Here is a 14,290-nt window from a genome sequence, read left to right as displayed (position 1 = left end):
CCTTTATATTTAGGCCAGGAATGGGGACCCTGAAGTAATGCAAACTCTGATTTTGAATGGTCAAGCAGGAGTGATCTTCTAAATCATACTCTACCAAATGGAAATGCTCCTATAAAATATTCTGAGGAAGAGTTATAGTGGTGGGAAAGCAAAAAATAGGGAAATAGAAATGAAAGAAAAGAGAGTTGACCAGCATGATGAATTGGGAACAGTATGTGTGGGAGAAGAAGCAAGATTAAAGGTGACAACACAGTTTTACCTAAGAGCTGACTTTGAACAGTTACAGCTTGTTGGGGTGCTGAGTACCACCTATTCCAGTAGGGCTGAAATTCCTTGATTCAGACAATACCTGTAGGAAAAGTGATCTGTTTGGCCAATAAATGAGGATTACAGCTTCCTTTTTCTATTCCAATGTGGCCATAAGTCACCGACCAAATTTCTGGCAATTTGCAAGTTCCTTTGGTTCTGATTCCTGTACAGTTATTGTTCATTGATAGCAAGTTGAAGTGTTTAGTATTGTACCCCTCAAGCCTATGGTTAGGCATTCCCTAAGCCTAACAGTTGGGGAATGAAACTGCCTAGGCAGTCTGAGAATAAACCTGGGGAAGGAAATTATTTACCTCAAGACCAGCCTAAGACATTTTGCTTCCTGAGGCAGAACATCAAATGGCACCCTCCTCCCAGTACCTTGATGTTGCCCCAAGCAAAGGTATTAGTTGACTTATTTTGCCTCTGAAGGCAGGAAAATACCACAAGTATGTCTTCCTGGTAGTAAAAATACAATAATATTAAATAAAATAACTTACTGCCCTTTCATGACACTCAAAATCATCTGCCTGAGGCAGCTGCCTCACTCTGCCTAATAGTAAGGCCAGCCCTGATTTTCAGAAGATAGAGATAATTTAGTTGTACAACACACTTTGCATGCAAAAGATCCTAGTTTTAATCTCCAGCAATTCCAGATAGGACTAGGGAAAAATCTTATCTAAACCTCTGGAGAGCCTCTGCCAGTCAGTATAGACAATACAGAGCTACATGGACCAATGGCCTGACTCAATATAAGGCAGTGTCTTGTGTACCTAAGTTTTTTAAATCTTCTGCAAAAGTACACGTTTGAGTAAAGCTAAGATATATGTTTCACCTGCACATGTACAAATAGCCCTGTCACACTATTTTTATTTTAGCCTGAACTGATATCTGCCTGTGTCAGAACACAATGCTTTTGATCAATCTTCTTGTTGATATTCCACCTTCTAATCTTTTATGTATAGGTTTAGCATTTTTTTGGACTCGGCCCTAAGACTGTTACAAGCTATATAGAGCCATCACCAGTCCATATCTCAGTCTCCCCTGCTCTAATATTGTATAACACCATGGTGCAGTTCACATGTCACAACAACCTAGGATTTTTTAAAAAACTGGACTGTTGTGAACAAGCAAGCACACTGATGCATGCTGCTTGATACCTCCCACTGCAAGCAGGAGTGGCAAAACAATCCAAGATAACTCAATTCCTGGGTAGTTGTCACAATGTGTGAATCAGGAACTCTGGCTTGTCTCTCCCCCAACAAACCAGAGGAATAACCCATGGTTTGTTGTAGGGCTATTTCTTTGGCTTATCAAGGTGGAAACAAGCCAGAGTTCATGGTTCTTAATTTAGCTACTCCTGTTCACAGCAGGAGTGATTGGGTAGCATGCACTAGCGTGCTTGCTCGTACACAGCAACCCAGGGGTTTGTTTGCTTTTAAAAAACAACAACCTTGGATTGTTGTTCCATGTGAATGGAGTCAATTATATCATTGCATAGTATGTTTTCCTGGCCCCAATGATAATAGCAGAGCACAGCAGAGTTTGGCCAAGACTCAGATGTTGTATTATACTAGATCTTACTAGACACATCGAATGGTGGCACTGCCATGTTTCTTGCAACATCTCATTCCTCTCTAAACCAGACTGTTTCCACCATATTTACATCTCAAAGGATAACTGCAAAACTTCCTGGGTGTGTCACTGAATGAGTTAAAATTCCAAACTAACTTTTAGTGAGTTATAATCCCAAAACATGATTTAGCAGGTATCGTAAGGTTTTCCACTTAATCAAAGGATTTTGCTTTTCATTTACATGCTCATTGCGATTGACTATGGCAATTGTCATTAAGGTTTTCCACTTGAAGATAGAGGGGGGAAATGAAACTGTTCTTCTATGACACTGTAGAAGAATCACACTGTACAGTGATAATGATAGTAATGATCTTCCATTTCTTTGTAGGACAAATTGTGTGTATTTTGTTGATGCTTTTTTTGGTGAAGTTTGTTCTGTATTATTATGTAACATTTTTCTTGTAATTCTATTATATATTATTAAATGTTCTTCATTATATTTGTTCTGACCTGGATAAATGACCAAAACACAATAATAGCATTGTAAACATTTTCAGATATAGCAGAATATTTTAGTATTCATACAAGTTTCAGTAGATGCCTCTTTTCCAGTGAATCCAGAAATCTGAGATCTGTTGCTACTTCCTTGTTATTTGCAAGAGATATGCAAATCTTAGAGGATGTAGGAAAATGCTTTCAATTATTTCACACAATGGAAACCATCAGTAATTCGAAGGAACCTTTTAAAAATATATTCACGTAAATACACTACCCTGTTGAGACTACATATAAGTATAGAATGTGTAAAGGCATTGTTGTGTTCAGAATTATCTGTCATGTCCACATATATACACAGAATTATGCTTTCTAAAAAATTGCTGATTTTTTCATGTATAGATAGGGCACAATCAATTCTTTCATAGAACTTTTGTGAATTGCAATGAGAAATGCTGAGATCCTACACATGCCTTACTTAAATAACAGCAATTGTTCAAAATCCACTCATTGGCCTGGCTCAGACAATCATCTAAACCATAGTTATATGACTGGAAACAATCAACAGTGAGCTTCTGGCTCATACATCCTTTTATTCACATGTGAGAGGAGGTAAGACATCGGTTTTTCACTTTAGAACAAACCTTAGTTCAGTATTACATATGAACTTGGGGTAAAGTTAGGTAACCAGGATTTAAAACCATGTTTGATTTTGATTTGTTTGGGTTACACCTTTGATTACAAAAACAAAAAAGAAAGAACAGTTCCCCATGTTCCTAATACTAATATCCTTATTATTGTGCTTACAGACACATGCATTAGTGGCCCCATTATTTAGAAGTCTCCCAAGATCATTACTTTCAATAAATAGATGACCTATATGGATGTTTTTGGGGAAAGCTAACAGTTTGACTTTTAATAAATACCAGAAACTTTAACAGTTCAAGCTGAGGGGTAGTGAATCCTAAATGTAAGATATTTCAAATAGCAGATGCATTGGTTTCAGTTTTAGCACCATTTAGTTAAAAATAGGACATAACTCCTGATATACACATTTTAAAGAGCAAACACGTGTTTACATGAAAAGTGGGGGGAACAGATCTCTTTTATGCACTATGATGGATCTATTAAATTTGCAATATACATTAATATTGTCGGAGAATGCCCAACAGTTATTTAATCCTGCTGAAGTTAGTTCTGAATCTGTCTGAAATCAGCTGAGTAAGTCATTCAATTCGCTTGAATTTCAAGGACAACACCTCTGGACAAGAGAGAGCTTGGCCCATAAACAAAATTTCAGACAACACTAATTGCTCCTGTGAAATAATTGTAATTTTCCATTGAATAATACACATAAGCTTATCATGAAACCCTATATCCATATTAGATCAAAAGTAAGTCTCCATTGAATTCAATATAATTCAGTATCCCAGGCTAGTGGATATTGAGCTGCATCCCCATTCTGTTTCTGTGATGTAACAGCTTTGCCCTATGCATACAAGTTTATTTATTTGTTCATTTACTTATTAACCTGGTTCACACATAACACTAAACCATAGTTAACCAGGGTTTGTTGTCCTACCCAAGGTTTGTCTGGCTGATGATCAAACAAACTGATTTGTTTTCCTCAATCCCTGGGTTGTTTGTTGCCCCCCTTCCTTTGCTACCTCCCTCCCTGTATCCCAAATGCCTTTCTAGCACTGTGTCATAGTTCGGGGCGTGGGAAGGAGGCCTCAGTGCAGGAACACCAGGGCCAGGATGGATGGCAGTGGAACTGACAACAGAGTCCAGGCAGGGCTGGAGGCAAAGGCAAGGTCCAGAAGCAGGCAGGATTCAGAGTCCAAAGCAAAACAGAGTCCAAACAGGGCCAGAGGCAAAAGGCATGGTCAGGTGAAGCCAAAGGTAAGATCTGGAATCACAGGAACAGACTACAGCAGGCACAGGAGACCATGTTGCTGTGGCAAAGGCTGAGGTGGAAATGCCGTTCTTATATAGCCCTTTCCTGGCTGCTCCCAGCTGGTCTGCATCAGCCCATCTGAGAGTGCTGCTGATATGGGCCTGGATCCTGCAACTACTCTGCAGCCGGCAAGGTGCACTGCAGCCACTAGGTGGTGCAGCAGGACAGATCCTGACACACTGTATGTAGATCAGTGGATTATTATTATTATTTTTATCACTCTTGCCTATCGGCTCTGTAACCTGACAATACAATCCACAAATAACCTACAGTTCTAGGTTCACATGTAATGACAACTCATAGTTTAAACAATCAAGAGTTCACAACCCATCAACAAACCATGGCTTCTCTTTCTGGTTTGTTCTTGGTTAACAAACTATGGTTGGGTAGCGCAACTGGCTTCACACTTCACAATAACCCAGGACTCCACAACCCATAGGTTAAATAAACCATGGGTTGGCATTATGTGCAAATTACACATAACCAATTACACAAGTTCTCCGGGTAGCTCACAAAATATTACAAAATACAATATAGAACAATTAAATCTATTAAAAATGAAAAATAATTAAAACGTGGATTGTTTTGCTTAATTCAATAGTATGAATATGTTATTATCAAAAATAATTGCATGTTCTTCATTTTATGTATATATTTAGACACTCAGCTTTCATTATCCAAAGCTTCAGTTCACAGCAAGAAAATTGCAAAAATTGGAAAAAGATAGTTTTCCATCCTGAAAGTTCATCATCAAAATAAGCTAGAGGGTCTGCAAAACCTAAGAGCAGAATGCTATTAGCTAGATTCAGTTGGATTGTTGATGTATCTCAGTCCTTTTTTCACAATCCTCTCTTGAAGAGCAGCTACCATTACATACCAACATCCCTGGCTGCCGCACACTAAGGTGCTGATGTGGGACCTAACAGGCATCCAACAGAGAAGAGTTCAGATCAGCTTGTTGCACCAAGCAGTAGCAGTGCAATCCTATCTGTATCTACAGAAGTAAATACCACTGTCTTCAATGGTGCTTACTTCCAGGAAAGTGCTATAGGATTGCAGCCTAAGACAGTAGCAGTCGCAATCCAGCATATCTGGAGGGCACCAGGGTGGGGAAGGCTGAGTTATGTTAATAGCTTTATTCAAGAGGACATGTATCAAAATCCCCCTCACTTTCAACATTGGCCACAAGCTCCTAGCCCTCATGTTCGCAGCCATCCATCATTCTGAATCTGAGTATTTTCTTCCCTTATTTCCCTGTATTGTTCACTAATCCATGCCAGCTGACTGGTCTTAACGTCTTTGCTTTTTCTTCCTACTCCTTTTCTTGCCACTTCCTACACAGTCTAGCTTCAGCCCTTCCCACTTTAACCATGAATCAAGTTCTTTTCCACCTCATCTCTTCTTCCAGAAAACCATTGCTATTCCTACAGATTCACATGGAGGCAGTTAACCGTGCCCTAATCCACACACTCCTCTTGGCTGTTACATTACCAACCACGTTCTCTCAGCTCACCATTTGTCCTGACTGTATTACCCCTCTAGTGATAAATACAGGTAATGGAGTAGCCTTTTAAAAATGTGGTGAACACACAAGCAAGAAGCCCTCTTCCCCTGCTGCAATTCAGTTCCCTGGCAGTTGTAGCCTCGGATCGTGAGGTTTCCAGATCAATACCATGGGTCCTTGACAATTGTCATAATTAAAATCACTGTGAGGCCAAAATATATGTATTTAAGATCAAGATGCAAGACATTGTTCTTGAATGCAAGAACAATGGTTTAAGTGGTTTGCAAACCTAGTTTCTAAAAGAACAATCCTATATTTGTTCATTCAGAAGTAAGTCCCATAGTGTTTAATGCTCCTAGATATGATGGCAAAATGTAAAAGAGAGCAGGGATCCTGCAGGATAGGCGTGCAGGACAGGGATCTCAACAGGAGAGCAGATCTCAACAAGCTATACCTTCTGTATCCCGTCTTCTACACAGCTGTTAAAGGTGTCCTCTTTTGCATTTGGCCACCCTCCTCCTATGCAAGTGTGCATAGGATTGCAACATAACAGTGTGATTCTGTAAATTAGGGTAACCATATGAAAAGGGGGACAGGGCTCCTGTATCTTTAACAGTTGTATTGAAAAGGGAATTTCAGCAGGTGTCATTTGTATATATGGAGAACCTGGTGAAATTCCCTCTTCTTCACACCAGTTAAAGCTGCAGGAGCTTTACTACAGTGACCAGATTTAAAAGAGGGCAGGGCACCTGCAGCTTTAACTGTGGTGATGAAGAGGAAATTTCACCAGGTCCCCCAAATATACAATGACACCTGCTGAAATTTCCTTTTCAATACAACTGTTAAAGATACAGGAGCCTCCTTTTCATATGGTCACCCTATGTAAATGCTTACTTGGAAGTATGTTCTACTATATTCAGTAGAGTTTACAGCCAATGTCTTTATGCATGAAGAGAAGGCTATCAGTTGCTAGGAGAATGCCTGCTTGAATAAAGGTTAGTGTTTTAGTTTTACAATCTTATACATATCTACTCAGAAGTAAGTGCTATAGAGTTCAATGGAACTTACTGCCAAGTAAGAGTGTACAGGATTGCAGCCTTAACTGGGTAAAGGGGTTCAGCAAAAAATGTTCAAGATGTGTAAATGGTCATTTATCCATGGTTTTACTAACGTTTGTGTGTGGATGTTTTAATTTTTATTTCTTCCTTCTATGTCCTCCTTATCTATGTTGTGTCTCATGACTGTTCTGGATTGTCACTTGCGGTAGGTTTATTTTGCTCTTTGGACACACCTAAGCTCTGATGTATTTAGTCTCCTGACAGCTGTGGTGCCTCAGCTGAGATTTATACATAGCTTTGACACACATCAAGAGGCTGAACTAAATTGATTTCTTTCTTTTGCAGGATTAAAGGGTGTCGTCCCCCCAAATTTTCTCCATAACAAACATATATTAAGCCTGAAGGTATTAGAAAGCTCCAAGTTTTGATAAGGCACAGGAAATTATGTACTGGGTTTTGTTTCCTTTTTACATACATATCAAAGTTACCAAAGCAGTTAAAAAGAAGAAGTAGAAGTTTTTCCCTATTGGCCCTAAAAAGATCAGAATCTCGTTCAATTACTGTGTGCTCTGTATCTCATGCTGTTTATGTGGCCTTTACACGTTTAGCTGTCTCTGCAACCCTGGGCTGCACTAAACTGACTTCAGGAAATACCTTGGTGTAACTTGGAAAATATTTGAACCATTATGTTTTCTATCACAACTTCCACTGCTGCAGTTTATCAGTCTGCAGCAATCCTCCTATGTCTCCTATAATTTTCTGCTGCCTTTTTTTCCTTGGCAGAGGGGGGGGGGACATTCAGCTCTAGAGACACTCTAATAGGTTCTGATTTAATGACTCTGAATTTAATGTATTGGTACAGCAAATTCCTCGCTTAAGCTCGGCCTTTGGGAAAGGAGTTGACTTAATCATATCAGTGATGAACAGTGGCACTGAGAAATTATCAAAAATTTAGCCCCATTTCTTGAAGAATAATTGCAGCAATGGTCGCTCTCTGTTATTAGGTCACAATTTGTTAGAGGAGAGGGAGATGTAATATCTCAGCCATTTAAATTACATCAGGCTGAAATGTTCTCACTTTGATTTTACAGAAAACGCACCTCTTGATTAGATCAGGACTTTGGGACTTGGCACCATTTATGCCACTCAGATTGCAATCCTATACACACTTACCTGGGAGGAGGTCCCATTGAATTTACTGCCAAGTAAGGGACTTACTTCCAAGCAGACATGCATAGGATTGCACTGTAAATGTGATAATTTGTCACTGAGCCTCATTTTGCTGCCTTTTACCCGCCAGAGGAGAAAATAATTTCCCACTGCATAGCAATTTCCAAGTATATGGTTCCAAATCTGTAAGCATGCAATAGTATAAACATCTGTGATGTTAGTAGAGTGGCAGTACAAGGTTGTGTTTTCTAGCATGATGCTGCCAAAGCAATTGCCCTCTGCTTGTGTTTGGGCTGTAAGATTACTGTCAGTGTATAATAGCGTGCTTAGATTTAAGGCATTTTGCAGGTTCAGTTTCGCTTCCTCTGGCATGGGCCTAGATCCAATGTACCATTAGAAGAAGATATTGCTGCACTAGTAGAACTGCGCTGCCTTTTCCCATTGCGCAAGCGGTTGCACAAGCACTAGTGGACCACTTTGTAAACTTAAGTCCTACAAGCAGTTGTACAACCAGTTGCGCAAACGGAACTTTTGCTGGATTCTCCCCTTGCACATAGTTAAGAACCTGATCTCTGCAAACACAGCACAATTTGCACTAGCAGAACAACACTATTGAATATACCCATAGTTCCCTCTATGCAGTGAGGTCTTAGCATTTTTTGCTGATTTTTAGTGGCATAATATTAGATATATCCTGTTGTTAAGGTGTAATCCAGCAAAAGGAAAGGAAACCCCAATAGATACGTGAGGAAAAGCCAAAGGCAAGGGGTGGAAATGGAGATATATTACAAGTTATTTATTGGTAAGTTGCCAACGCATTTCAGACAAAGTCCTTCTTCAATGACCTTCTCTGCTCTAGAGAAAATTACAATCGTTGTTGCCTTGAAGAAGGACTTTGTCCGAAACGCGTCGGCAACTTACCAATAAGTAACTTGTAATATCTCACCATTTCCACCCCTTGCCTTTGGCTTTTCCTCACGTTAAGGTGTAATCCAACAGGACTGACACCATCCAGACAGAAGGCGCCATTAATTATTCAGTCGGATGAACACCTTGACTGGATATACTGTACAGCAGTTGACTTAAGTGAGACCAGCTTGGTTTAAATTCAAGTACCTTGTTTAAACTGGGTTAGTGGATGATCATTTTGTTTCTTAAGATGCTCTTTTAAATGGCTGTATTGTGGGAAACAAAAACAAAACACTCAAAAATATATTTGGATGTGGGAATTTACAAGAAACATGTTGTTGTTTAAAAAGATGACGCTAATTTCTTTTTAACAACTGCTAGTGATGGAATGTGTGAGAAACATAACGATAAATCCAGGATGTTGACAATGGAATGAAATCACTTTTATTCTTAGGCTACAGCTAGACCTAAGGTTTATCCTGGGATCATCCAGGGTTCACCCCTGCCTGAGCACTGGATCCCCTGTGTGTCACCTAGATGAACAGGTTTGACCCCTGGACGATCCAGGGATAAACCTTAGGTCTAGCTATGGCCTTAGTCACATCTATGTGAGTTATTTATTGCAAACTTTCAGGGATGAAAGGGAAGGGGAAATTCCAAATGCACAGAACTATAGAAGATTCATAAGAAGAGCCCTGTTGGATGAGACCAAAGGGTAGTCTAGCCCTCCATGCAGTTTCTCACCAAGCAGATGCCTCTGGGAAGCTCACAAGTAGGACATATGGCAACAGCCCTCTCACACTGCTGTTACCCCTCAGCAACTTGTAATTCAATGGCACACTGCTTGAGAACATGAAATCCAAGATGCGTTTTTGTTTTTTGTTTTTACTGTGCAAATTCCTTGCCTTGTTCACATAATTTTAGGGAGGAGGGTGGGACATCCAGATGATGTCATCTTCCATTTGTAGCCCATGTTTCCCCCCTATTTTTTCCAACTTTTTAACTTTATAATGTATATCTCCATTAACCAAACTGTTATCAGTGCCAACTGGCATATATGTGTTTTCGAATTGCAGTACAGGTAAATGGCTGTTGGTGATTCTTTATCCCCATGCATAGCAAGTTATTTTCACATTGGTAAAGGAAACAACTGGATTTAATATGATTATGCAGTTGATCAAGCAATTCATACCCCCAAAACCCCACTAGTACCATATGTAAATACCTGAAATAATGCTCCATGCATTTGATGAAATGTACTACAGTCCATGAAAACTCATTCCAGAATAAATTTGTTAGCCTTTAAAGTGCCACAAGACCCTTTGTTGTTTATTCCAACTAATATTAGCTATTATTTCATCTCCTTGAAACCAATGGAAGAAGTTAACAATGGCTAACAAGTCCCATTGCTTCGGTCAAAAATAGTATTACAACACAATTATGTGTGTGTGTACTCAGGTGTAAGTCCCATTGAGTCCAATGAACCCATATCTGGGGCTTAGTTCCATTGAGCTCAGTGGGAATTACTTCTGAGTGACATGCATAGAGTTGTTCTGCTGATGTTTAACATCTGAACTCACATATGGTATAAACTTGGGCTTTCTAATACTGTGCAAATGTAGGCTTTCAGGAGATTGTTTTCTCTTATAAAATCTGTGTGGGTAATGGCTACCTGTGTCATTTCAAAATGACTGCTGCTTTATCTAACAGTCAGATTTGCAAGCGTTAGTTGAACATAATTGTGCTAAATTGTGCTTTTAATCAGTTTGGTTCAGCCTGGCTTTAAACTGAGAGCAATCGAAAAGAAAAAGAGAATGGAAAGAGAATGGACTTCTTTTTTGTGAACGTGTATTTGCTAATGGCGTAGCGATACCTTTGCTTCCATGTTCATCATAAATGAAAATAAAACATTAAAAATGTTTGGCATCTCATTTTATGAAGAAGTCTCGTAGACAAACACACACACACAAACTTAAAATAGCAGTAATCCTGCAGAAACACTAGTGTAAATAATTCACAGCATGCACAACTGTTTTAAATTGAATGACTGTGGGACCTTGCCTATTTAATAGCATGTTTTATCCACACTTGTCTTCAGACAAGGCAATTAGATTCAATCAGATTTTAACAAATAAAAATCACTTTGACATTTTCTTTGTGTTTCAGGCTTTGAAACAATTGTTGCTTGCAATACGCCCAAGAGGCGCTTTCCCCTTCTTTCATTGCTTCTTTGCTGCTTGCTGATTATGATATTTCTCTTGTGCAACCAGAGTACTCTAAATATATATGTCAACAACATATATGATTTTGTGCCATCATGCTTGCTTTTTATGGCTTCACGATAGGGTTGAGCACGTGTGCCTGCTTTTCAGGGCTTTGCTTGGAAGGTAGTCATATTCATGACTGTTGTTTTTGCTCCTGTGTTTTGCAGGCACTTAAGGATGATGATGATGCTGAAACTGGTTTGACTGACGGAGAAGATAAAGAAGAAACCAAAGAAGATGAAAAATTAGGAAAAATCCAGTATTCTTTGGATTATGACTTTCAGAATAATCAGGTTTGAAACGTGTGTGATCTGAGAGAGTTGTATGAATGAAAAAGAAAAGGCTGAAGTGCTCAATTCCTACTTTGCCTCGGTCTTCTCCCAAAAGTGGGTCTATGACCCCCCTGGGAAAAGTGAAGCAGAAGTTGAGGGGGCAGGATTGCAGTTTGAGATTGATAAACAAATGGTCAAAGAACACCTAATTTCCTTGAATGAGTTCAAATCTCCAGGGCCCGATGAACTGCATCCTAGAGTAATGAAGGAGCTAGCAGAAGAACTCTCAGAACCTTTGTCTATTATCTTTGCAAAATCATGGAAGACGGGTGAGGTGCCGGATGACTGGAGGAGGGCTAACGTTGTCCCTATCTTCAAAAAGGGCAAAAAGGAGGAACCTGGGAACTACAGACCAGTCAGTCTGACATCCATCCCTGGGAAAATTCTGGAGCAGATTATAAAGAAGTCAATCTGTAAACACCTTGAAATCAATGCAGTGATTACTAGAAGCCAACATGGATTTGTCAGGAACAAATCCTGTCAGACTAATTTGATCTCATTTTTTGATAGGATAACCTCCCTTGTGGACTGTGGGAATGCTGTGGACGTCATATATCTTGACTTCAGCAAAGCTTTTGACAAAGTACCACATGACATTCTGATTAACAAACTAGCTAAAAGTGGGTTAGATGGAACAACTATTAGGTGGATTCACAGTTGGCTGCAGAATCGGACTCAAAGAGTACTTATCAATGGAACCTTCTCAAACTGGGGAGAGGCAACGAGTGGGGTGCCGCAGGGTTCAGTCCTGGGCCCAGTGCTCTTCAACATTTTTATTAATGATTTGGACGAGGAGGTGCAGGGAACGCTGATCAAATTTGCAGATGACACAAAATTGGGTGGGATAGCTAATACCCTGGAAGACAGAAACAAACTTCAAAGTGATCTTGATAGGCTGGAGTGCTGGGCTGAAAACAACAGAATGAAATTTAATAGGGATAAATGCCAAGTTCTACATTTAGGGAATAGAAACCAAATGCACAGTTACAAGATCGGGGACACTTGGCTCAGCAATACTACAAACGAGAAAGATCTTGGAATTGTTGTAGATCACAAGCTGAATATGAGCCAACAGTGCGATATGGCTGCAAGAAAGGCCAATGCTATTTTGGGCTGCATTAATAGAAGTATAGCTTCCAAATCACGTGAGGTACTGGTTCCTCTCTATTCGGCCCTGGTTAGGCCTCATCTAGAGTATTGCGTCCAGTTCTGGGCTCCACAATTCAAGAAGGACGCAGACAAGCTGGAGTGTGTTCAGAAGAGGGCAACCAGGATGATCAGAGGTCTAGAAACAAAGCCCTATGAAGAGAGACTGAAAGAACTGGGCATGTTTAGCTTGGAGAAGAGAAGATTGAGGGGAGACATGATAGCACTCTTCAAATACTTAAAAGGTTGTCACACAGAGGAGGGCCAGGATCTCTTCTCGATCCTCCCAGAGTGCAGGACACGGAATAACGGGCTCAAGTTAAAGGAAGCCAGATTCCGGCTGGACATCAGGAAAAACTTCCTGACTGTTAGAGCAGTGCGACAATGGAATCAGCTACCTAGGGAGGTTGTGGGCTCTCCCACACTAGAGGCATTCAAGAGGCAGCTGGACAACCATCTGTCAGGGATGCTTTAGGGTGGATTCCTGCATTGAGCAGGGGGTTGGACTCGATTGCCTTGTAGGCCCCTTCCAACTCTGCTATTCTATGATTCTATGATTCTATGAAAAGCTAGAGAGAGAGAGCATACACTTCTGAAACCATTGAAATGAGTGATTAGGGCTAATTAAAAACTTCATCTCACCATTATTTCGGGTTTTAGGAGGGCAGTCCTATGGTTCTTTGGTGGATATCTAAGGGACCATAGGATATGGTAGATTTTTCACCACCACTACCACTCCAAAACCATAGAGGTACAACCTGATGGGGGAAGTCCCCTCTTCCAAGGCAGGTGTTACAACATTGGAAGATGATGGGGAGGAGAGGTCATGGATCCACCAGATCCAAACACAGGAGAGCAGAGGCCACAGATCCACCAGATTCACAGACCTCTCAGCTCCCATCCCTGCTCTTGGCTGCTCAGGGGCCCATGTATTGTAAAATGCAGGTAGGTATGATGGAGAGGTGAAAATAGTTTCCATTTCTCCTCCTGCCCTGCTGGCAAGAGCCTGGCAGGACAGTGGATACTCAGAGGCCTCCAGTCTCAGAGGTTTCCATCTAGTGGGAAGCAATTCAGTAAGATTGCAGCCTAATTGATATTGTGGAAATGTTGCAGACAGTTCATTTACATAGGCATACAAAAGTCTGAAATTGGCATTGTTCAAAATTGCATATTGTCACCAAAGGAAAGTATGCTGGAAACAGTTCTAATTGCAAGGGGGAGATATACAGGGGATCTTTAAACTCCAATTATTTTTACAATTGTTCATGATTGCCTTATGATGGTTTGTAATGTGCATTGAAAAACTATTCCTCTGTGATGCTGAATAAATAGAAATGGCCATTTGCCAAGTGGAAACTTAATGTAAAGCCAAGCGTGATTTCTGACTGAGCCTGTAACACTAGGAGAGGTTACCAATCAGCTCTTGCACTAGCTTAAGAACTCCCTGAGAGGTGCTGCCCACATACCAAGAAGTATCCTTAAGCTTTCTGCTCCAACAGTAAGTTTGTGCTCCATTTTCTAAAATCTTTTCAGTTAACTCCCACCTTCTATTCTACTTTCAAAGAAGGCACAGA

At 40.2% G+C, this 14,290-nt stretch overlaps 1 protein-coding gene across 2 annotated transcripts in view; it reads left to right on the top strand.

Annotated features, from left to right (window-relative positions):
- The window catches only part of SYT1 (synaptotagmin 1), a 159,749-nt gene that overhangs the window by 32,455 nt on the left and 113,004 nt on the right, over positions 1-14,290 (top strand). The window contains exon 3 of one of the 2 annotated variants that reach the window (XM_063133839.1): positions 11,415-11,531. In XM_063133839.1, coding sequence (XP_062989909.1) covers positions 11,415-11,531 — 117 coding nt within the window. Of the gene's footprint in view, positions 1-11,405; positions 11,532-14,290 lie in introns of both variants that reach the window. The other variant, XM_063133838.1, reaches the window with a different exon arrangement.

This window comes from Elgaria multicarinata, chromosome 9 (genome assembly GCF_023053635.1).
Source record: "Elgaria multicarinata webbii isolate HBS135686 ecotype San Diego chromosome 9, rElgMul1.1.pri, whole genome shotgun sequence".
In the NCBI taxonomy this organism is placed as follows: domain Eukaryota; kingdom Metazoa; phylum Chordata; class Lepidosauria; order Squamata; family Anguidae; genus Elgaria; species Elgaria multicarinata.
The sequence above is the reverse complement of the archived record's forward strand: the minus strand, read 5'-3'. Positions and strand labels throughout refer to the sequence as shown.